The sequence below is a fragment of the Chiloscyllium plagiosum genome, unplaced genomic scaffold, assembly GCF_037043375.1.
Source record: "Chiloscyllium plagiosum isolate Xiang-an unplaced genomic scaffold, Cpla_swu_hap1 HiC_scaffold_7, whole genome shotgun sequence".
Taxonomy (NCBI): domain Eukaryota; kingdom Metazoa; phylum Chordata; class Chondrichthyes; order Orectolobiformes; family Hemiscylliidae; genus Chiloscyllium; species Chiloscyllium plagiosum.
In genome coordinates, this window is record NW_028270145.1 from 78,942,642 (window position 1) to 78,965,911 (window position 23,270).

General features: G+C 40.6%; 1 protein-coding gene across 8 annotated transcripts in view; it reads left to right on the forward strand.

Annotated features, from left to right (window-relative positions):
• mgat5 (alpha-1,6-mannosylglycoprotein 6-beta-N-acetylglucosaminyltransferase) overlaps positions 1-23,270 on the forward strand; it is a 160,072-nt gene that overhangs the window by 33,428 nt on the left and 103,374 nt on the right. For 7 of the 8 annotated variants that reach the window (XM_043694045.2, XM_043694044.2, XM_043694048.2 and 4 more), the window contains exons 2-4: positions 4,744-5,152; positions 15,055-15,225; positions 22,783-22,859. In XM_043694045.2, coding sequence (XP_043549980.1) covers positions 4,912-5,152; positions 15,055-15,225; positions 22,783-22,859 — 489 coding nt within the window. In that variant the 5' untranslated portion in view covers positions 4,744-4,911. The remainder of the gene's footprint in view (positions 1-4,743; positions 5,153-15,054; positions 15,226-22,782; positions 22,860-23,270) is intronic. The other variant, XM_043694047.2, reaches the window with a different exon arrangement.

The window sequence follows — 23,270 nt, forward strand, 5'->3', positions numbered from 1 at the left end:
CTCACTGGTCTGTAGTTACCTGGAATATCCTTACTACCCTTCCTGTACAGGGGGATAACGTGAGCAACCTTTTCAGTCCTCTGACGCCTCACCTGTACTTAAGGATGCCGCAAAGATATCTGTTAGAACCCCAGCTATTTCCTTTCTCGCCTCCCTCAACAACCTGGGATAGATCCCATCCAGTCCTGGGGATTTGTCCACCTTAACGTCTAGCCTACCCAACACATCTTCCCTACTTATGTCAACGTAATCCAGACTAATCAAATTTCTATCTCTAATCTCAAGGTTCATCATGTCCCTCTCCTCAGTGAACGCTGTTGCAAAGTAATCATTCAGAATCTCGCCCATTTTCTCAGGTTCGACACACAGCCTTCCTTCATGATCCTTTAGTTGACCAATCCTTTCTTTAGTTACCCTCTTGCTTTTTATATAAGAATAAAAGGCTTTGGGATTCTCCTTAATTCTGCTTGCTAAAGCTATTTCATTGACCCCTTTTAGCCCGCTTGATTCCTTACTTAAGACTGGTCCTACTCTTCCAATATTCCTCCAGGGCCCATTCTGTTCTTAGTTACCTGGAACCTTTGTATGCTTCCCTCTCCTCTTGGCTAGTTGTACAACTTCTCCTGTCATCCACGGTTCACAAATCTTGCCTTTCCTAGAGTCAGGAAAGTCAGCCACTTTCCTGAGCTCCTGCATCAAGCAAGAGGCACATGCCACGGGTCTGAAGTCCCCTGCCATTCCAAGCTTAGCTCTATATCAACTAACTAAAACCAAACAATGCACTTAAATATATGAAAAAGGAAAAAATAAAAGCCTTACCTTGCAGTGTCTTTTTCTTCTAGTTAGTGGGAGGGTGGGGGGAGAAGAGATACTATACGTGTAGTATCTCTAGTTTAGCTGCTACCCAAATATATACTAAATCCTTACCTTCCCAGCACCCTCCTAGTCTCCACGTCACCTCTGCTGTGTCTCCCGCTGCTCCTGGACAGGAAAAACAATTAAATAATTACTGAGCAGGATGTGAATATAGTTTAAATTTTGAGTGCATTTCAGGAAGTTAAACTATATTTTCAGTGAATATTTGTATTAAGAATGCAGATTAAAAGAAGCAGCTTGTCATGTTAAACTTGGAGACAAAGAGTAGCAGTAAGCTTCAAGGTTCAAAGTGATTTAGAAACCCACGTAAACAACTACCAAAGTTGATTTTTAAAAAAACTTTATTATTTCTTGAATTGACAAGCACATGCATTTGTTGCTGATCCCTAACTGCCATCAAGCTGGTTGGCTTGATGAACCATTTTGAGGGCAGTTAAACATCAGTCCTGTTGCTGGAGTGTGGAGTCATGCATGTTGACCAGACTAAGTGAATATGGTAGACTTCTTTCCCTAAAGAACATTAATAAACTAGAAACATTTTCACATGAATTAATTCATTAAGCTGTAACACACAACTAATGATTCTGGCTTGATAAATTTGAGTTCAAATTCTACCAGTTGCTGTGATTAGAATTTTAACCTGTGTCCCCAGAGCATTAGACTGGTAATGGAAGTATAGTGACATAACCCTATTCCTCCTTGCCTCCCGACCCTGACCTTTTTGAGGGAAAGAGTAAAGTATGAGCATCACAGTTTGCAAGAGCTTTTAAAAAGTAAGTAGCTAAAGTTTTCATTAGTCTCAGAGGCAGATGCAAGAGGTGTTCTTATGCGAATATGGCTGGGGCATAGTGAAAATATTTCATCAGTTTTCATTGTAGGAGAGGAAAGTAACAAGCCAGAAATATAGGGTGTTCTGAAGAATGAAAACTTGCATTAGTTAATATCAGAAGAAATATCAGTGGTTAGCACTGCTGCCTCACAGTGCCTGAGACCCGGGTTCAATTCCCGCCTCAGGCGACTGACTGTGTGGAGTTTGCATGTTCTCCCCGTGTCTGCGTGGGTTTCCTCCGGGTGCTCCGGTTTCCTCCCACAGTCCAAAAAGATGTGCAGGTCAGGTGAATTGGCCATGCTAAATTGCCCGTAGTGTTAGATAAGGGGTAAATGTAGGGGTATGGGTGGGTTGCGCTTCGGCGGGTCGGTGTGGACTTGTTGGGCCGAAGGGCCTGTTTCCACACTGTAATGTAATCTAATCTAATCTAAATTGTAATCTAATCTAAATACTTGGGCTAAAATCTGGCAAATCTCCAAGCTCTGATTTATCCACATCCTAAGATTCTAAAGTGGGTAGCTGCAGAGATCATAGGCCATGATTTTCCAAACTTCCTTAGCAGTCCATCTGATTTTGAAATTAATAGAACTCTGTTATTGAAGAAAGGAGGCAGAAAGATAAAATGATTTACTCCAAGTCTTAGGTTGGCATCGTCATCGGGGAAAGCACTTGAATCACTTTTTACTTTGTGTTTAGAAAATGTGGTATTACCAGATAAGTCCGTGCTTTTGCCCAAGTGAAATCATTTTGACAAATTCATTAGCAATTTTTTGTTTGAAGTTCAAATGTTAAGATTGACAAAGGGGAGTAAGGAGCTGTTGTGTCCAGACATATGATGAAATGTTTCTGTAGCAGATGGGACTTGAACACAGGCTGTCTTTTTCAGAGATAGGGATTATCCACTGCACCACAAGTGGCTGTTGTATGCTTGAATTTTCAAAAGGCATTTTGAGGTGATACCCAAAAGGTTGATATGCAAGGTGAGAGTTCATCGAGTTGCAAAAATGTGTAAAAATGGATGGAGGATTAGCTGACGCACAGGAAGCAAGACATGGGGATGCCTTGGACACTTTAACATTTTTAGGCTGTGATCAGCAGAATACTGCAAGGATTGATGTAAGGGTATTGGCTATTGTATGTTAATGACTTGAGAACTGTGTAACTTAACTAAATTTGTTGATAAAGTTAACTCGAGACTGCAAAGAGATGTATGCAAATTAAGTAGGATAACAAGGTGGCAGATGGAATATGATATGGAGAAAAGAAGGTTATTCAGCTGGTAGTAAGAATAAAACACTTTTTTTTTAAAGACGTGTGAGCGTTTGGCACTCTCAGGATCTTGGTTGGATTTGCACAAGGAACATGTGAAATAAGCATGCAGCTGCAGCAAGCAGTTGGGAAGGCAATCTTGGGAGGTTTTTCATGGGCTCTTGGCCATTGTTGGCAAAAAGATTTGTTGCCTATCCCTTATTTCCCTTGTTACTGTAATGGCCTAGAAAGTCACAATTCAACAATCAAATGTCTATGTATCTGGAGTCCGATGTAGGCCAGACCAGATAAGGATGGAAGTAAAGAACAGTGGTGAATCTACAATATGGACATACAAATAAAAGGTCAATCATTTGATATTAAAGATGAGAAGTTGCTTTCTTGAAATTCTTGTGAATCTTTGAAATGCTGTTCCCTGGTAAATTGTGCATACTTTATTGCTTAATATATTTAAGCTTAGAGATTTTTGGTCTCTAATAGTTCACAGATGTAGGGCACAGGTAGTAAGGTGGCACTCAGGCCAATGACCGGCCAAGATTTTCTGATCAGCAGAGCAGGCTTGAAGAACATATATGAAATTCCGTTGCTCTTATTTCTGTGTTCAGTGTTCATTTAATGGTTCATTTGTGCTGTTTAGACCTAAGAAATGAATAATTCTGAATGAGAAAGTATTCTGTATTTTTAATGCTTGAAACAATTTGAACGTCACAATATGTAAAAGACAGCAGTGTAGTTACTTCATGTGGAAAAATGAAGTTGACTTAAGTGTAGTCTTCACAAGTACGATATTTAAATGTACTAAGTAGAATCTGAAGTGTGGGAAATTATACAAAATTAAGTGAAGTGAGTGAGTAGTTCTGCATAAACTGCTCTGCAGCTATTTGATTGTCTGTCTGTCTGTCTGTCTGTCCGTCCTGTCTTAAATTTTGGTGAGGTGTGAAGCAGAACTGATTCAATTTAATTTTCCTTTGCTGGGAAGGTAAGGTTAAATTACTGTGTATTTTAATTATAGCTGAAAGTGAATAATTTGTTTGGCCTTGAGCTAGTTTCTTCAGTTTAAAAAGTCACTGGTCACCTGCAAATCTCAGTATAACAGGTGTGCTAAATTTGTGGACACCAATTAACAATGAAATTAGTAACTTGTTAATTCGTGATCAGAATTTAACAGTACAGAACATGTATAATCAATGAGTCCATGTGATTCCAAACCACCCGTAGAACAAAGTAGTGAACACTGTGTTCAAATGGAAAGGAGGTAGTAATTTGTGATTTGCTCAATGTTATTTTACTTGCCAAGTTTGCTTTGTTAATAGTGTAGATTTATTTGCAATGTGAAAGCAGATCTTGCAATTTGAATAGTGTGAACAAATTATGCAGCACTTTACAAATACAAATTGAGTATATCCCGAGAGAACCTTTTTGAAGGTTTAGGTATTGCAATAACATTGGCAGTTGGGAACTTTTACAAAAAATTTAAAACTTTCAAGCCAACTTAGCAAGAGAAACGGGGGAAAATGCCAAACTAAGGGAAGCTAAATTTGGGTTTAATTATCAAATGTTACTAATACTTAAATTTCTTTGCAGACCATTGTTGCCTAATTATTGTTACTCTGGTGACCTCTTGTAACTAATGCAAACTTTTTAAAATTACAAGTGGATGAATCTGATTTCTGTTAAGGAAAAATCTTTTTTGGATGTTCCTGCCTCTAAAATGGGTGGCATTTTCAATGCGCAAAAATATTTTGTGAATTTTTTTTTCTTTGCCCTAGGCTGGTTATGGCTGTGTAAATGAATCTGAACTCCTTGACTGAAGATGATTTTCCTAAAAGAAGAGCTTCACACATATGAACAGCAGCCAAATCTGGGTTCATAACCAATAAGATCATGTACTTTATTTATGCATATTTCACTCTGGAATAACTTCACTGCTGAAAATAATGGCGTCCTTTCATCTATGGAAGTTATCTTCACAAAAGCTAGGATTTTTTTTGGTAACGTTTGGATTCATATGGGGAATGATGTTACTGCACTTCACCATCCAACAACGGACACAACATGAAAGCAGTACAATGCTTCGGGAGCAGATTCTGGACCTAAGTAAACGATACATCAAAGCATTAGCAGAAGAAAACCAAAATGTCGCAGATGGGCCCTATGTTGGCACGATGACAGCATATGGCAAGTTACTCATCTTAATAGTTTCTAAAATATTGTTACATTTATATGAATTTTTAGTATTGATTTTAACTCTTTCAGTTTTAACTGATCTTAATAGAATCTAATTGGGTAAATATTAGCCTTTTTATATAAGGCATGGATTCAACCCATTGATCAAGTAATTTGTGCTATAGTTAATGTTAGGAATGCCACTCCAGTGATATTACACCGTCTTTGGGTTCTTTCAGCCAGCTTGAGTTAACTAGAATGCAATTATGATATCGTATTAACTTTAACAAAGAAAACAATTTTTTTTGTTTTTTTCCGAGGATATCCATGTCACAAGCTAAGTCAATTTATACACCCCTCCCTAATTTCCCTAAATATGTTGGTAAGCCACTGCTTTGAGCCTGGTGCATGTACAGCCATCAAGCTACACGTTGATTATTGAAGGAGTGGGAGCAGAGTTCGAAGTCAGGATGCGGAGACACCTGACTGGAAGCTAGCATTTCCTAGCTTTTATGTGTCTCCTGTTTTTGATCCTCTAGGTGTTTAGAAATGCAGGTAGTTGCTGTCAGAGGATCCTTGCCAGGTTGCTACAGTGCAACTTGTATGTGATATGCATTGCCACTGTGCATTGTTTTTGGAAGAAGTGCGTGTTTAAGCACTTTATAAAGCAGGTTGTCTTTTGCTTAATGGTTTCAAGCTTCGTGTGCTGTTGGAGCCACAGCTATTCTGGCAAGAGCAGAGTATTCCATCACTTTTTTTTGTAGATAGTGGAAAGGCTTTAGCGCATCTGGAGGTGTTACTCACTCTCACCTCAATTCCTAATCCCTGCCCTGCATTTATAATGACAGTATTTATGTGGCTGGCCCTTTTAATTTCAGATCAGTAATACCAACATTTACTCCCCCGCACGCCGCATATTGATTTTGGGGAATTCAGCAATTGATATCACCATTAAATGTCAAGAGGAGATAATTCATTAAATTTATTTATTGTTGAAGGTGGTAGTTGCCTTGCACTTGTGTGACATGACTGTTATTTGCCATTTAGTACCCAAACTTGGATGTTGTCTAGGCCTTGCTGCATATGGAAACTGGCTTCTTCAGTATCTGAGGAATAACCAATTGTTCTGAAGTAATGTGCAATAATTGGTGAACATGCACACTTCTGACCTTGTTATAACAAAAGGATAGCCACTGAAGCAATTGAAGCTGCCAAGCCCTGAATAACTCTTGCAACAGTATTGCGAAATTCAGATAAATGATCTCCAACAATCACAACCAACCACTACCTTTTTCATACATATTTCTTCAACTAGTAGAGAGTTTTCTTTGATTTCCAATGACAAGAATTTTGCTCCTTGATACTAAACTTAGACAAATTTTGCTTTGACTCCAAGAACAGTCACACTCCTCCCTCACTCCTTTTCTGGAGTTTAGCTCCTTTGTCCATATCCAATGCAGTTCTGTTTCATTTTTAGCAGATGTAGCCATCTCTCCTTATTTTTTTTAAGTCCAGTAGAGACAATTTTCTGTGATTCAAGAAATCAGCAACTAGAATTTCTTTGGAAATGAGGAACAGTAAATTTCTACAAGTATTTTAAATGCTGAGTAAATTTTAATGTTGATCGCCTAGATAGACATTGAGGAGTTAATAGCAGATGAGCAAGAAGCAGATTAAATAAGCAAGTATTTCACTCCCTCCTTTTATAGGGAATATAAAAATTCCAGTAATAGCTGAAAATCAGAAGATGGAAGAAGGAGAGGAATTTATTAAAATTTAGTACTACTTCCCTATTGATTATACGTGAACTCATGGAGTTGTGGGATGTTAAATTCGTAAGCCTTGATGGATTTCCTCCCAGAATTTTGAAGTGTGCCAATGAGGTAGTAGATGCATTAGAATTCTCTAAAGCTTGCTAGAGTTTGGAAAGGTTCCATGAGGCACAAGGTGTGTATATGTAAACTTTTCATTGACCAAGGGAAGCAGGCAGTAGAAAAGGAAATTATTGCCAATTAGATTGATATCAGTAATGAGGAAGGTGTTAAAATCTGTTAGGAGGAAAGTTTTTATAGTTGAGTAATCAGGAAGATTGTGAAACAAATTATTTAACCAATTTATTGACTTCTAGTCATATACACAGGAACAGACCTTTCGGTACGACTCATCTGACCAAAGTTTCTCAAACTAAACTTGTCCCATTTGTTGCTTTTCCTCTTACCCTTTATCATTCATGCGCTTGTACAAAAGTCTTTTAAATGTTGTAACTGTACCTGTGTCTATCACTTCCTCTGGCAGTTCATTGCATGTGCAAACCATCCTTTGTATGAAAAATGTTGCCTCTCTGGTCCCTTTTTTAAAATCTCCTTTAAAATTATGCCCTCTAGTTTTGAACTCCCAACCCTAGAGAAGAGACAGGTTGTTCCCCTTCTCTATGACGCTCATGACCTTTATAAACCTCTGTAAGCTCACCCCTCAACTTATAATGCTCCAGTGAAGAAGTCCCAGCTTATCCAGCCTCTCATAACTCAAGCCCACCAGTCGTTATAATATCTTGTACATCTTTACTTCAGCCTCTCCAATTTAATGATATCCTTCCTATTGTAGGGCGACTAGACCTGTACACAGTACTCCAAAAGTGGCCTTGTCAACATTCTGTACAACAGCAACATGAAGTTCCAACTCCTAAACTCTGAGCAGTAAAATATAATGCATGTTACTTCTTGAAGAGGAGTCTGCAGATGTCCTGTACTTGAATTTTAGAATGTATTCAATAAGATGCCAAATAAATTTTTTATGCAGAAGGAGATAACAACAAATTATGGTGTTATAAGATTGTCTTCACGACCCAGGACCATCCCCTGCACTCTGCATAGGATGATCTAAGTTTGGCAACAGTGACTTCTGTAGAGGTTTGTGTCTGTTATGAGCACTTGGCACATGAGATGATGGGTGCCCATGTACTCCCAGTTGTGTCCCCTTGTCCCCATAGTGGAACTCCAGAATTTTTTTTAGCAGAAGCTTAGTCATTGAGAGTTCAGAAAGCATTGAACAGTTGGGATTTCTTGTGCTTTGCTTTGACATTGTGGAGATTAAAACCAACTCCAGCAATTGACAGGAATGTGAAGCAATGGTACCAAGATTCCTTCCAAGGCATCCTTAAGGAGTTAAGAGGGAAGGAGGCCTTTTCTTCCAATTTTAGCTCCCCTTGCAGAAGTGGTTATAAGATTCTGACTCTGCGCTGGCTGGGTGTGGAGGTGATTCTTTCGGCTTATGCTAAGGATGTGCGATTCACGTTCGTGGACCTTGAGGAGGATGTGTTGCCAGGAGGTCTACTCTGCAGCTGCATTCATAGGGATCAACTGGAATAAATTTTAACTACAGGTTGGTCTGTAGAAAATTGACCCTGCCATTGAAGTCCAGGCAGAGAATTACTCATTCTTCTAACTCGCTATCCAGCTTTGTCTGCTGAGGAATCTGACAGTAAATTCACAAGAGTTGGAAACCAAGGTGTCTACTCGTGTAGAATGCTGGACAGAACTGCTCCAAGTGTTGTCTTGCAGGGTTGAATGATCATAAACCAGCGGAATGCTGCTAACTGCAATACCAGCTGGCCTCTTTGGTCCTTCCACTGGAGTTTGTCACCAAACCTAACCAAAGAAAATCAACTCAATTTTTCTGGGACAACTAAACTGGATATTGAATTTCCCACTTGGCTAGGATAGTCAGGTGTTGGTGAACCTCTGCACCTCCAGATAGTGACTTTTCACCTTTTTTTAGATTCTGCAATATTTTGTACTTTTTGTTGCCATCTCCAAAGTCGTGTACTCTGACATATTTTCTTCCACCAGATGCATGGCAATCATTCCAACGTAGTTTTAGTTTATGGAGTGGATGTGTCTTCAGGCCGCCTTCCAGGAATTTCTCATTTTAATTTGACTTGATCAAGCTTTGGGGCATGGTCAGTTCTTGCTGGAGTGCCCTCCATATAAAGATGCCAGCTGTTGTAAGGGACCTGATGTTCAGAACTTGTACCTTCACCAGTGGCATTTTAGCTTGCTTGTGGAAGTGTTCAGGATGCTGGGGTGATTAGACTTGGATGTGTTGGATGGAGGAGTGGTGGGCTCGATGACATTGGAGCAATAGGGTGTTAGTAAATGGCCAGTGTAAGGCTTGAACCATCTAGAACCTCCTTACTATGGTACTCAGGCCACAAATGCACAGGAGATTGAGGTGCCTCAAACAAACCGCAAGCTTCTGGATGAGCTGACCCATCTGTCCAGAACTTGACAGTGGCCCTGAATACCAAACATTCCTTGCGATTATGCAGCCAATAATTTGAGCCATCTCCAAGAAATTCCTTCATGCCTTATTTAAAATGGCAGCTCCACTGCTGCTGCACGCTCCTTTTTTATTCTGTTTTCCACCTGGCTATGCCTCACTAGCATTTTACATTCCGGCTGCAAGATCCCTAGTGGAGGGCCTTTTATAAGGAGCAACAGTGTATGTGGCAGTCCAATGCCACAAACATTTGAGAAGATTCATTTGTTGTCAAGGCACATCACTTCTGTGAATGAAATGATATTTTGTTTATTTTGGTTGGTTTTGTTTGCAGTCCCTGTTAAATTTGACAGAAGTACATTTAAATTATGGTTGCTCTTCAGGTCACGCTTCTAAGTAATAGGCAAACTTTTCAGAGCAGGTTGGACAGTTTGGAGGGCAAACCCATAGGCCTGCCCTAGTGCCTGGCCAATGTGGCCAGGAACAAGAAAAGGTTCAGGTAGTTGGCCATGACAAGGTTGCAGCACACATCTGTACTCTGGTGTCTGTGGTGTCCACAGGTACAATGGTAGCCTTTGAGTACCAGTGCATCACCCTGGAATGATATTTGAATTTAATTTTCAAAAGCTGCTCTTGACCATTTTGTATTTTTCATACAATCCCTCCAACAGGAGTTGTCTAAACAATAACTTTATTATTTTAAAATACAAGGTTAGCAGCCTGGCTTGCAGAAAATACTGTCCGTAACTGTTTGCTTTTTTTCTTGCTTGACAGAATATGATAGAATGGAGTCACATCAGGATCTGCTCCAGAGGTCTCTGCATTTTGCAATGCGATCAGTGTCTTAGATGAGGGAAGTGAAGTAATGGTAAATAAGCTTCTAGGTGACACCAAGATAGCTAAGATGCCTTGTGGGGAAAAAAAACATGAGGTTGTAAACCAGTTGAATGAACGAGCAGATGTGTATATAAAGTAGGAAGATGTGAAGCTGTTCATTTTGGCAATAAGAATAAAAGGTGCAGAGTAGTTTTTAAAGGGTGAATAAGTGCAGAATTCCAAGGTGTAGAGGGATCAGGTGTACGAGTGAATGATTCACCAAGTTAGTACACAAGTGCAGCAAATAATTAAGATATTGGGATACTATATTAGGAGCGGAATTGAATATAAAAGAAGCATAACATCCTTAGTCTCACCAGTACCCTGCATAAAATTATGTTTCAAATGTAGTTTTAATCTTTTTAAGGAAACATAAATGCATTAGAGGCGTTTGAGAGGAGCTTTAACTGAATTGATTGCTGGAATGAGTGGGTTGTCAAATGAAGATAGATTGAGCAGGCTGAGTTGAGAGGAGTGGCTTCATTGAAGTGTACAAAATCTTCATCATAAAGTGGATGTGGAAAAGGTGTTTCCTCCTGGGGAAGCGATGCATCAATATACTTTTTTAATCCAGAAATGTTCTGGGGGTCTGGGTTCAAATCCTGCCACATCAAATGCTGGAATTTGCATTCAATTTAAAAATCCTGGAATTAAGAATCAACTGACCATTTAGTTCACTAATGTCTTTCATGAAAGGAATTCTGCCATCCTCACCTGGTCTGACTTGCATGTGACTCTGGACCCACAGCAATGTTGTTGACTCTCAATTGCCCTGTGAAATGGCCTAGCTAGCCATTCCATTCTACCGACTGCTATGAAGTCTCAAAGAAGTTAGAGCAGGAGGACTGCTGTAGTTCAAGAAGGCAAGAAGAGAAACCAGATTTTGTTTTGAGTTACTGTAAACAGAAACTCGGGAGTTTTGCTCGATTGTAATCAAATAAGTGTAATTGCTACAAAAGGAGGCCTGTCCTTAAAACTCACCGTGATCCTGAGATGAAATAACTCCCAATATTTGAGAGTTTGCTAATTGTTCTTTCTAAAGCATTTGAAGTAGCTCTAAAAATTTAGGCTGACTTTTCTTCTTTTGGGCATGCGGATGCTATTAGGTGTTTTCAAAATATTGGACTCTCTTTTTCTAATCTGTAAAAATTGGCAACCACAAAATAACCAGAAAATAGTTTTTTATATTTTAAGACTGTTTCAGTAATGCAGTCCACTGGGCATACTTTGTTTTATTTTTAAATGTATGTTTTTGAGTGAACACCATTTTCAGGTATATTAATCAGACTTCACGGAAGTTGCCATTTTGTTTTGACCCTTGTTAAAGTGAAAGCAGTTTTGTGCTTCTCAAGTCTGTGTATCCACACAGCCTCAAAAGGCCTAAAATTGAACACTGGTTGTTGATACTTGCTCAGTAATTCATTCATTTTGTGAATGTATTATTGTTCAGCCAAACTAAAATAGCACAAGACGCTTAAGAATCCATGTTCACGGTTCTGTCTTAATGTGCTTGAATGTCATATTTTTTCGAAAAGTAAATCTAATTCCTGAATTCTCCTTCCACCATATTTTGTAGCAACAAATTCTACATTTCAACAATTACTCGGCAAAGAATACTTCTCTAAACATTTTTTTAAAATTCCTGCATGGGAGGTGGGTATCACTGGCTGTCCCTAATGCACGTAGGAATGAGCAGTTCAGTGTGGTGTACCTTGTCGGCTATCTTGCTAGGTTGTAGAGGTCTTGGGTTTGGAAAGTGCTGTCTGTGAAGCATTAGATGGTTGCAGTGATGATACAGATGGTATCCATTGGTGCTATGGTGTGTCTGGGGAAGGGAATGAATGTTGAGCATATTAGATGGGGTCCCAATCAAGTGGATTGATTTATTGTGAATGAATTTGAGATGAGTGTGTTGTTGAAGAATATATTTCTCACTTCTGACTTGTACTTTGTAAATGGTGAACAGGCTTTGACGAGTCAGGTGAGTTAGTACCCACAGAATTCCTAGCCTCTAACCTCTCCTTTATAGCTAAAGTATTTATTTGGCTGTTCCATTTTGGTTTCTGCGAAGTGAGAACCCTGCATGTTGATTTGTGGGGTATTCAGCTAAGGTGATATTGTCAAAGATTGGTGGTTGGAATCTGTCTCTTTAAAATTGGTCGTTGGCACCACACAAGTGCCAGCCAACGTCAGCCCAAGGCTGAATATTATCCAGGTCTTGCTGCATTTTGGCCAGGAACTGCTTTAAGTATCTGATGAGTTCACAGATCTGAGCATTATAAAATCATCAACAAATATACCCACTTCCTACCTTGAGGTAGGCACAGTAGTTGATGCACTGTTGGAGGTGGTTGGAACACTACTCCTGATTTAATTATTGCACTGATACCCTGTGGCTTAGCTGAATGACCTCCCAACAGCCATGAGCATAAACCTTTTTTGCTAGGTGTGATTCTAGTGAAAAATCTTTTATATGATTCCATTTTTAATTTCAATTTCTTTAGGGCTTCTTGGTGCCGCATTCACTATGAAGTGTTGCCATGATATTAAGTGTAGCTGCCTTAACTTTCCCTCTTGAGTTCCATTCTTTTGTCCTTAGTTGGGCCCAGGCTGTAGGAGGAGAGAAGCAATGCAAGCCTTGCTGAACCTCAGTAGTAATCTTCTCGTGGGCAGTTGAGGTAAGTGTTGTTTGATACTGCTGTCAATTACCATTTCTATCACTTTAGAGTCGAAGTAGGGTGTATTCAGCTGGGTTGTATTTGTTTTCTCCTTTCTTTGGACAGAACATACTTCCACAACCTTCCACGTTGGATGGTAATGCTGTAACTACAGGAATAGCTTGCAGAGGTGCACAGCTATAAAGCACCAGCCTTCAATATATTTCCTGGAATACTGCCAGAGACCATAGCCTTTGCAGGGTACAGTGCCTTCCAATTGACAAGTCATGACTAGTGGGTGCTACAGGGTCCATCCCACGGGGGCTTCAGGCCCCAAAAAATTACAATTGATCTTAATGACTTGGATATAGGGATAGAAGGTAGTAGAGCCAAATTTGCAGATAACACCTAAAATAGGTAGGGAAGTAAGTAGCCATGAAGCAATAAGAAATTTGCATATCCATATGGATTGCTTGGGTGAATGGACCAAAATTTGGCAGATCGAGTTTAACTTCAATCCATTTTGGTTTGAGGAATAAAGAGGCAAGTAATTATCTAAGTGGAGAGAAAATGAAACCTGCTTTGGTGCAGAGGGATCTGGGTGTCCTAATGCATGAATTACAGAAGTGTAATTTACATGTACAGCAGATAATGAGGGCAAATGGAATTTTGGCATTTATTGCTAAAGATATGGAGTACAAAAGCAGGGAAGAGTTGTTGCCTGGAACATCTACATCACAATGTGTACAGTTTTGGTTCCCTTACTTGAGGAAGGATGTGATTGCATTGCAGATAGTTCACCAGATTAATTTGAAAAACAAAAGGCTTGTGTTGAGGAGAAATTGAACAGTTTAGACCAAAACTTACTAGCGTTTCAAAGAATTTGGGGAGATCCAATTCAGGAATGTCAGATACCGAAGGGAATTGACAAAGTAGACTGGCTATTTTCCCCTTTGTGGGGCAAACTAAAATGAGATCATGAGGTCATAGTTTTAGGCTAGGTGATGGCAGATTTAAAACAGCTGAGAAGGAATTAATTTGCTCAAGGTTGTGAATCTGTGGAAACCACTACCCAAACATGAAGAGTATCTTCAATGTGAAGCTAGACATGCTTGCTCCTGATTTCTGCTACAGATAGGTTGATGAGGGCAGAAACCACTTTGTTTTTGTGTCTTGGTGGATTCTTCATCACCTGCCACTGGATGCTCAGGTTTTCCATGTGATTTTGGATTTGGCCAGTCTGGTCACTGGTGCTACCTGAGCCACTTTTGCTGACAGACATTGAAGTCCCCACCCAGAGTAAATTCTGTATTCTTACCACCCTCAAAGTGGTGTTCAACATGGAGCAAAACTGAGTCATCAATTGATGGTGATGCGTGGTAATCACAGATGTCTTCGCCCATACGTGACCTGATGATCATCTTATGTTCCAGACTCTAAACGCAGCTCCCCCCTCATACCATTGTGCTCTCACCTCTGGTCCGGTCAGTAGGATTGGACAAACTCCTGAATGAAGGTGGTATTTGGGATGCAGTTGTAATCTCAGAATCACGTGTTGCATGTTGTCAGGCAGTTGTCTAACCTGTCTGTGGGACAGCTCTTTCAATTTTAGGATAAATAGCAAGGTGTTAATAAGGAGTAGTAAGTAGAATTAACAGAACTTTGTGTATCTTTGTTTCCTGTTTGGTTGATTGTTGACAATACGTTTATCACCATTTGGTGAGCTTTTAATTCCAGATTCATTAATTCGATTCCGATTTCACCATTTACCATGATGGTTTTGAGCTCAAGTCCTCAGTGACGGTGACAAACTGTGATAACTCTGATATATCTTACCCCCTCATATAATCTTTTGGAAGCATACTACAGAAGTGCATAATAAAAGATTATTCACTTGAGTTAAATTTACTGTTTGTATAGTCTATTATGAGCATGGCTGCACTTTTTTGGCATCTTTGGGTGCTCTTTAGAAGTATTGCGCCCCCCCCCCCCCAAGGATCATATGTTCCTTTTGTAATTTTGAGGAAAAGATTTTGTTCCGCATTAGTCAAATTTGTTAACAGAAATCTCACTAAAATTAATTTATATTTAAATATTTTCCAGATTTGAAGAAGACATTGGCTGTTCTCCTTGATAACATTTTACAACGTCTTGGAAAATTGGAGTCAAAAGTAGACAACCTGATGATTTTAAATGGGACAGGTATAAATTCTACTAATGCTACAAGTACTGTGAGCCCCAGCTCTGTCACTGTTGAGAAGGTTAATGTGGCAGGTAAGTACATAATCTTTGTCTATAACCCATTTAAGTGGCACATATTTAATTTCCTTTGTAGAAAGTTAGCCACAATGTTTTGCTTAAACAATTAGAGCAAAGCAATAAGAGCAGGCCGTACTTCCTGGGTACCTTTTTTAAACTTGGAAGAGCTTTGACATTTCTATTGACTATTTTGCATTTAGTTAATTCCCTATTTTTTTTTTTCCCTCTGTCTGTTTTGCAAATTCATTTCTTTTCCTGTTCACCTCTTTGAATTGTCATTTGCACTGGTGTGTCTCAGGATTAAAGAAGACACCTCATTTCATTGAAATCAGGACTGACTTGCTTGTAGCAAGTAAATTATTAAACCAGCTTTTGGACTTTCTGAACTGGGAACCTTGAAGGGCCAGTACCTGGAATGTAAATAAAAGCAAAATGCTGCAGATGCTGGAAATCTGAAATAAAACCAAGCGGGAGAAATTCAGCAGGCTTGGCAGCATCTGTGGAGAGAGAGAAACGGGAAGAAGAGTGATGCTGGACTTGAAATGTTAACTTTTTCTTATTACCCCTGCTCCTCTCTGGGCACTGCTTAATCCACGCTCCAATTGCATGGTGGTTAGTGTGGCGGAGGAGAGTGGGGGGGCAGGGGGTAGGTTGGTGGAGAGAAGTTTAGAGAGTGGTGATAAGGAAAGGACCAAGAGATGCTGTTGAAATGGCAGGATTTAGAAAGCTGGGCAGGGCTAGAATGGTAGGGAAATCAATGATGGGTAGGAGATGGGGATGGGATTGGGGTAGAATGAGGGGGAAGAAAGAGGACTGGAGGAGGAGAGATGAAGGCTAAAATTGGAGGGGGAAAATAAAGGCCAGGAGATTGAAAGGGGCCCCTTTGGGTTGGGGTAAGGTAGAATGAGGTAAATTCGAAGGGTGGGAAGACCATTAGGATGATAGAACACTAGAACAGCACAGAACAGGTCCCTCAGCCCACGATGTTGTGCTGACCACTGATCCTCATGTATGCACCCTCAAATTTGTGACCGTATGCATGTCCAGTTGTCTCTTAAATGTCCCCAGTGACCTTGCTTCCACAACTGCTGCTGGCAACGCATGCCATGCTCTCACAACTCTGTAAAGAACCCGCCTCTGACATCCCCTCTATACTTTCCTCCAACCAGCTTAAAACTATGACCCCTCGTGTTAGTCATTTCTGCCCTGGGAAATAGTCTCTGGCTATCGACTCTATCTATGCCTCTCATTATCTTGTATACCTCAATTAGGTCCCCTCTCCTCCGTCCTTTTCTCCAATGAAAAAAGTCCGAGCTCAGTCAACCTCTCTTCATAAGACAAGCCCTCCAATCCAGGCAGCATTCTGGTAAACCTCCTCTGAACCCTCTCCAAAGCATCCACATCTTTCCTATAATAGGGCGATCAGAACTGGACGCAGTATTCCAAGTGCGGTCTAACCAAAGTTTTATAGAGCTGTAACAAGATCTCACGGCTCTTAAAATCAATCCCCCTGTTAATGAAAGCCAAAACACCATATGCTTTCTTAACAACTCTGTACTATTTGGGTGGCCATTTTAAGGGATCTATGTATCTGCACACCAAGATCCCTCTGTTCCTCCACACTGCCAAGAATCCTATCCTTAATCCTGTACTCACCTTTAAAATTCGACCTTCCAAAATGCATCACTTTGCATTTATCCAGGTTGAACTCCCATCTGCCACCTCTCAGCCCATCTCTGCATCCTGTCAATGTCCCGCTGCAGCCTACAACAGTCCTCTATACTGTCAACGACACCTCCAACCTTTGTGTCATCTGCAAACTTGCTGACCCATCCTTCAATCCCCTCATCCAAGTCATGAATAAAAATTACAAACAGTAGAGGCCCAAGGACAGAGCCCTGTGGAACACCCACCACTGACTTCCAGGCGGAATATTTTCCTTCTACTACCACTCGCTGTCTTCTGTTGGCCTGCCAATTCTGTATACAGACAGCTCAGTTCCCCTGTATCCCATTCCTCCTGACCTTCTGAATGAGCCTACCATGGGGAACCTTATCAAATGCCTTGCTGAAGTCCATATACACCACATCCATAGCTCGACCCTCATCAACTTTTCTAGTCACATCCTCCAAGAACTCGATAAGGTTTGTGAGGCATGACCTGCCCCTCACAAAGCTGCATTTAATCAAGCCATGCTCTTCTAGATAGTCATAAATCCTATCCCTCGGAATCCTTTCTAACACCTTGCAGATGACAGACGTGAGACTTACTGGTCTGTAATTGCCGGGATTTCCCTATTTCCTTGAAGAGAGGAATTACATTTGCCTCTCCAGTCCTCAGGTACGACTCCAGTGGAGAGCAAGGATGCAAAGATCTTCGCAAGTGGCGAAGCAATTGCATTTCTCGTTTTCCAAAGTAGCCGAGGACCAATATGGTCCGGGCCTGGCGACTTGTCAATCTTAATGTTTGACAAAATTTTCAGCACATCAGCTTCCTCTATCTCTATCCATTCCAGCATGCACATCTGCTCTTCAAAGGTTTCATTCACTACAAAGTTTGTTTCTTTCGGAAAGGCAGAAGCAAAAAACTCATTTAGGGCTTTCCCTACCTCCTCAGACTCCACACACAAGTTCCCTATGCTATCCCTGATCGGCCCTACTCTTTCTTTGACCGTTCTCTTATTCCTCACATAAGTGTAAAATGCCTTTGTGTTCTCCCTAACCCTTTCTGCCAAGCCTTTCTCGTGCCCCCTCCTGGCTCTCCTCAGATCATTTTTGAGCTCCTTCCTTACCTGCCTGTAATCCTCTAGAGCTGAGCTTGACCCTAGCTTCCTCCATCTTATGTAAGCTACCTTCTTCCTTTTGATGAGAAGCTCCACCGCTCTCGTCATCCAAGGTTCCTTTATCTTACCCCTTCTTGCCTGTGTCAGAGGGACATATTTATTCATCACTTGCAACAACTGTTCCTTGAACAGTCTCCACATGTCTATACTGCCTTCATCATGGAACAATTGCTCCCAATCCATGCTTCCTAACTCATGTCTAATCGCATCATAGTTTCCTCTTCCCCAATTAAATATCCTCCTATTTTGCCTAATCCTCTCCTTCTCCATAGCTATGTAGAATGTGAGGCAGTTGTGGTCACTATCAGCAAAATGCTCTCCCACCACAAGATCTGATACCTGCCCCGGCTCGTTTCCGAGCACCAAGTCTAGAATGGCCTCTCCCCTCGTCGGCCAATCAACGTACTAAGTTAAGACACCCTCCTGAACACACCTTACAAAAACAGCTCCATTCAAATCTTCTGCTCGAAGGAGGTTCCAATCAATATTGGGAAAGTTAAAGTCACCCATTACAACAACCCTACTACGTCCACACTTTTCCAAAATCTGCCGACTTTTGCTTTCTTCCATCTCCCTGCTGCTATTGGGGGGCCTGTAGTAAACCCCTAACGAGGTGACTGCTCCCTTGCTGTTCCTAATTTCCACCCATACTGACTCGGTAGGCAGATCTTCCTCAACAATGGAAGATTCTGTAGCTGTGATAGTCTCTCTGATTAGTAGTGCTACACCCCCTCTTTTATTTTTTTTTCCCCCCCCCGCCTATTCTTTTTAAATGCTCTAAACCCTGGAACATCCAGCAAACATTCCTGCCCCTGAGAAACCCATGTCTCTGTTATGGCCACAACATCATAGCGCCAGGTCCTGATCCATGCTCTAAGTTCATCATTTTCATTCCTGATACTCCTTGCGTTAAAGCAAACACACTTGAACTGATCCCTTCGTTCCTTCCCAGGAAAATCCTTCCCAGGAAAATCCTTCCCACTAGCTGGTCTACCTCTTGCTATTGCCTCATCTGTATCAACTCTCACGTCCGGTATACAGCTCAGGTTCCCACCCCCCTCCCCATACTAGTTTAAACCCTCTCGAACTACTCCAGCAAACCTTCCACCCAGGACATTGGTCCCCATCCTTCTTGTACAGGTCCCACCTTCCCCAGAAGGCATCCCAATTATCTACATATCTGGAGTCCTCCCTCCTACACCAGCTGCGCAGCCACGTGTTAAGCTGCGCCTGCTCCCTGTTCCTCGCCTCACTATCTCGTGGCATCGGTAGTAAACTAGAGAACACTACTCTGTTCATCCTGCTTTGCAGCTTCCATCCTAACTCCCTGAAATCACTTTTTTATATCCTCGATCCTTTTCCTGGCTATATCATTAGTGCCAATATGTAACACGATTTTTGGCTGTTCGCCCTCCCCTTTTAGAACCTTATACACACCCGATCGGAGACGTCCCAGACCCTGGCACTAGGGAGGCAACATACCTTCCGGGAATCCCGACCCTGACCACAAAATCTCCTATCGAGTCCCCTACCACGAGTAATTTTCTATGCTGCCCCCTTCCCTTCTTTGCCACAGTGTCAGGCTCAGTGCCAGAGAACTGACTGCTATGGCTTTCCTCCAGTAGGTCATTTCACCCCCCCAGCAGTATCCAAAACGGTATACTTATTGCTGAGGGGAATGTCCACAGGGGATCTCTGCACTGTCTGTCTGTCCCCTTTCCTCCCCCTAACTGTAACCCATCTATCCTTGTCCTGAGCCTTAGGAGTGACCAACTCCCGGTAATTCCTCTCAATTACCCTCTCAGCCTCCCGAATGATCCGTAGTTCGTCCAGCTCCAATTCCCTAACACTGTTTTCAAGGAGCTGGACTTGGGTGCACTTCCCACAGATGTAGCCAGCAGAGACGTGTGCCATGTCTCCCACCTGCCACATTCTGCAGGAGGAGCAAGCAACAGCCCTAGCATCCATACCCGACTTATCTGAACACCCACTCAGTACTAAAGTAGAAAGCTTAGTTCAAATTGCTATAAAATTTATAACAAACTTACATTCAATAGAGGAAGTTTAGAATGAACCTTACCTTATTAACTAGGTTAGAGGAGGAGGGCGGGTGGGAGACACTACAGTTGTAGAGTCTCTGGTTTAGCCACCTTGCTGATTATATATGGAAACTGCTTTCCTTCCCGGCTGCCCCTCTGGTCCTTGTCACTTCCTCCGTTGCTCCTGCTCCTTCTGTGAAAGGGAAACACCGCTGTCTGCTACCGGTAAGTAATTTTAAAAAACTGCCTTACCTTAGCTGCAGTCTTTTGGGTTTGTCTTAACTCCGTTGCTGCTTGCACTCAAAATGATCTGAGCATGGGTAGGAATAGATACCTTTGCTTAGATGAAGGAGTGTTAGTGTGATCATTACTGAGGACATGATGAACAGTTGGAAGAGGGGTGAGTATTTCCAAGTCCGGGTAAATGTTGTTATGCTTGCTATTGCACCTTGGCATGCCAGATGACTTACTGGTGTAATGCTGGAGGCTTTAGCAGGCTTTACATTTGGTATGAATTCCTCCAAATAATACTACAAACATGGTTCAGGCCATCTGAATAAACTGTGGGGAATTGTGCAATATTCTGGAAAGGGTTAAACCGGCAATTAAACGGTTTAAACTGCCTGCACAAGATTGTGCATTTACCAGAGCATCTTCAGGTTGATGAGATGCATCATTGACTTAGGTTGTTATTTGCCCCACCTGGATGTTGGAAGATTTAGGCCACTCAGATTGTCATTGTCGTTGGTGTTGGGGTGATGAGGAAGGAATTGTTCTTGAAGAGCTTTTCGATGTTGAAGTAAAACCGAGGTAACACATCATTGTGAAATTTCACAAATTAGTTTTGAAAATTCATAGTTAATAAGAATATTGTAAGATTTTTTATTTTGAATAACTAGATATTGTACTCTCCATGAGTGGACGCAACACTTCTGATACAACTTTTCTACCTGCCTGCATTTTGTAATACATTTTAAAGATGGCAGAGCGTAAGCATGATATTACCAGACTGGGGACACATTGCTTAAATGTTCTAAAAGACTTCCTTTTAGCGGGTTCTGGTTTGCAATCAGTTAATTTGATTTTTAAATGGTTTGAATCACCTCCAGATTCCTGGTTCTGGAAACTGTGAATGGATTTTGATTTGAAGTTGAATGCCTAGTAACTCTGTAGGCTCAGTACTGTCTGCTGGGTAGCTGGAAGTGTAAAAACTGTCTCTGGCTGGAATCTGTTAGTTTCAATTGATTGTTCTTTTAGAGAGGTGGTGTAAATAGGAATTCCAGTCTGAACAGTAGTCCCAGACACACATCCCCATTCTGCTGGCTCTATTGCATGTTTGCAGTTTCACTCCAAGATTTTATCCCCTATTTTAGATATTAGAAAAGTCCAAGGTCTTGTCCTTGGTGATGGGGATTTTTGCTCGGCCCTACACTTGTGCACATAGTGTTATTTACTACTTTACCTTTTTGTAATATTCATTAAAATCGCAACAGATCAGGCAGCATCCATGGTGAGAGAGCAAGCTCTGAAGTCATCATCTGGACTCAATGTTAGCTTGCTGTCTCTCCACGGGTGCTGCCTGACCCACTGTGACTTCCAACATTTGTTTTCGGTACAGGTTCCGGCATCTGCATTAATTTGCACCTCTAAAATTCCTTGGTTTAGTTTCTTTTTCTTGTTCTAGCTCTTACCTCAAATTTCATTCACGTGCCTTTCTTGGCTTAATGTTTGGAAAGCTTTTGCTATTCCCAAATTGTCATTGTGCTCAATTCGTAAATAATTGTGATTTGTCATTTTAAGTTAATTTTTTTCTTTTCTCTGCCTCCTTGATTTTTCTTAAAACAAAATGACTAGCTAGATTTTGCCTTTTGATGTTTGAAAATAAAACCTAAATGTTGGAAAAAAAACATTAGCTTGAAAATGATCTTGAGTTCTGTTTTTGAGTCCTTTTTTGATCAATATTGTCACTCTTACCTGCTTTCCAATATAGAATTGAATGTATTTTTCCTTAAATCTCATCTCATGGGGAGAAAACAATCTCTGCATGCTGTAATGATAGTAAAATTTGAGGAGAACGTGGCAATATGATTGAAAATCGTCCTCATTATCTTTTCAGCTTCTGGCTGCCATGAAGCATTTCTAATTATCTTTCGATTCCAAGTTACAAAGATTGCTATAGTTAGTAGAAATTTGATATAGTGTAACAAGATATTTCAAATTACGACCCTTTTGTCACATTTTATGAATGTTGTCAGAATGTAAGAACTTTGTTTTATTTGTGAATGCCTGTCTATATTAAGTAGATTTGTTTATCATTTGCTCTTGTGACATTTGATTACATTATGCTTTATCTTTTAATTGTTCTAGTACATAAAATATACTTCCATAATGTGAACATGTTAATTACAGTTGCTATAGTAATTAATAAAACTGCAGATTCTGGGCTAACAGAACTATAGCTAATGGTGCTTAATGTTTTTAATTGCTGTAATAGCTACCATTTCTAGATTGGTGCCAGACTTTCCTACCTAATGTATTTGGCAAAACCTTTGCAAAGATAATCTGGTATTCTTGTCGAAGTCAGTTGTGTTGCATTATGTTAGAATATCTTTTTCAGTAGATAAAGTGATTGTTAGGATTTTTAAACTTCTTGCCCAGTATTTGAAAGAATCACTTCTTTCTCCTCTGCAGATCTAATCAATGGAGCCCAGGAACAGTGTGAATTGCCTCCTATGGATGGCTTCCCTCACTGTGAGAGTAAATTGAAGGTAAAACCAAACCTATGTTGAAAATTATTTCTATTTATAATATGTTACTTTTATTGTTGCAGATAACAACAATATCTTTGGTTTCCTTCCAACCACCCTTTCTCCAACATCTAACATCTCTTTACTTAGTGTTGTTTTAGTCAAACCTCCCGGGCATTTGTGAACCCTGGAATGGTGCAATATAGCCAAGGTGTATCAGATTCTGTCCCTGTGTTAATAGACGTGTACTTGATAACAGAAATCACTAAGTGACTATCATAAACACTGATCAAGACATCCCTCTTTCTCCAATAACCCCTCACCCCAAATTTGAATTATGGTAAGTATTAGTTTTCCAAATTATCATCTTGTCTGACTAACAGCCAGGTTAGAAAAAGAAATCTGAACCTGAAACATATTTGCTTCTTGGCA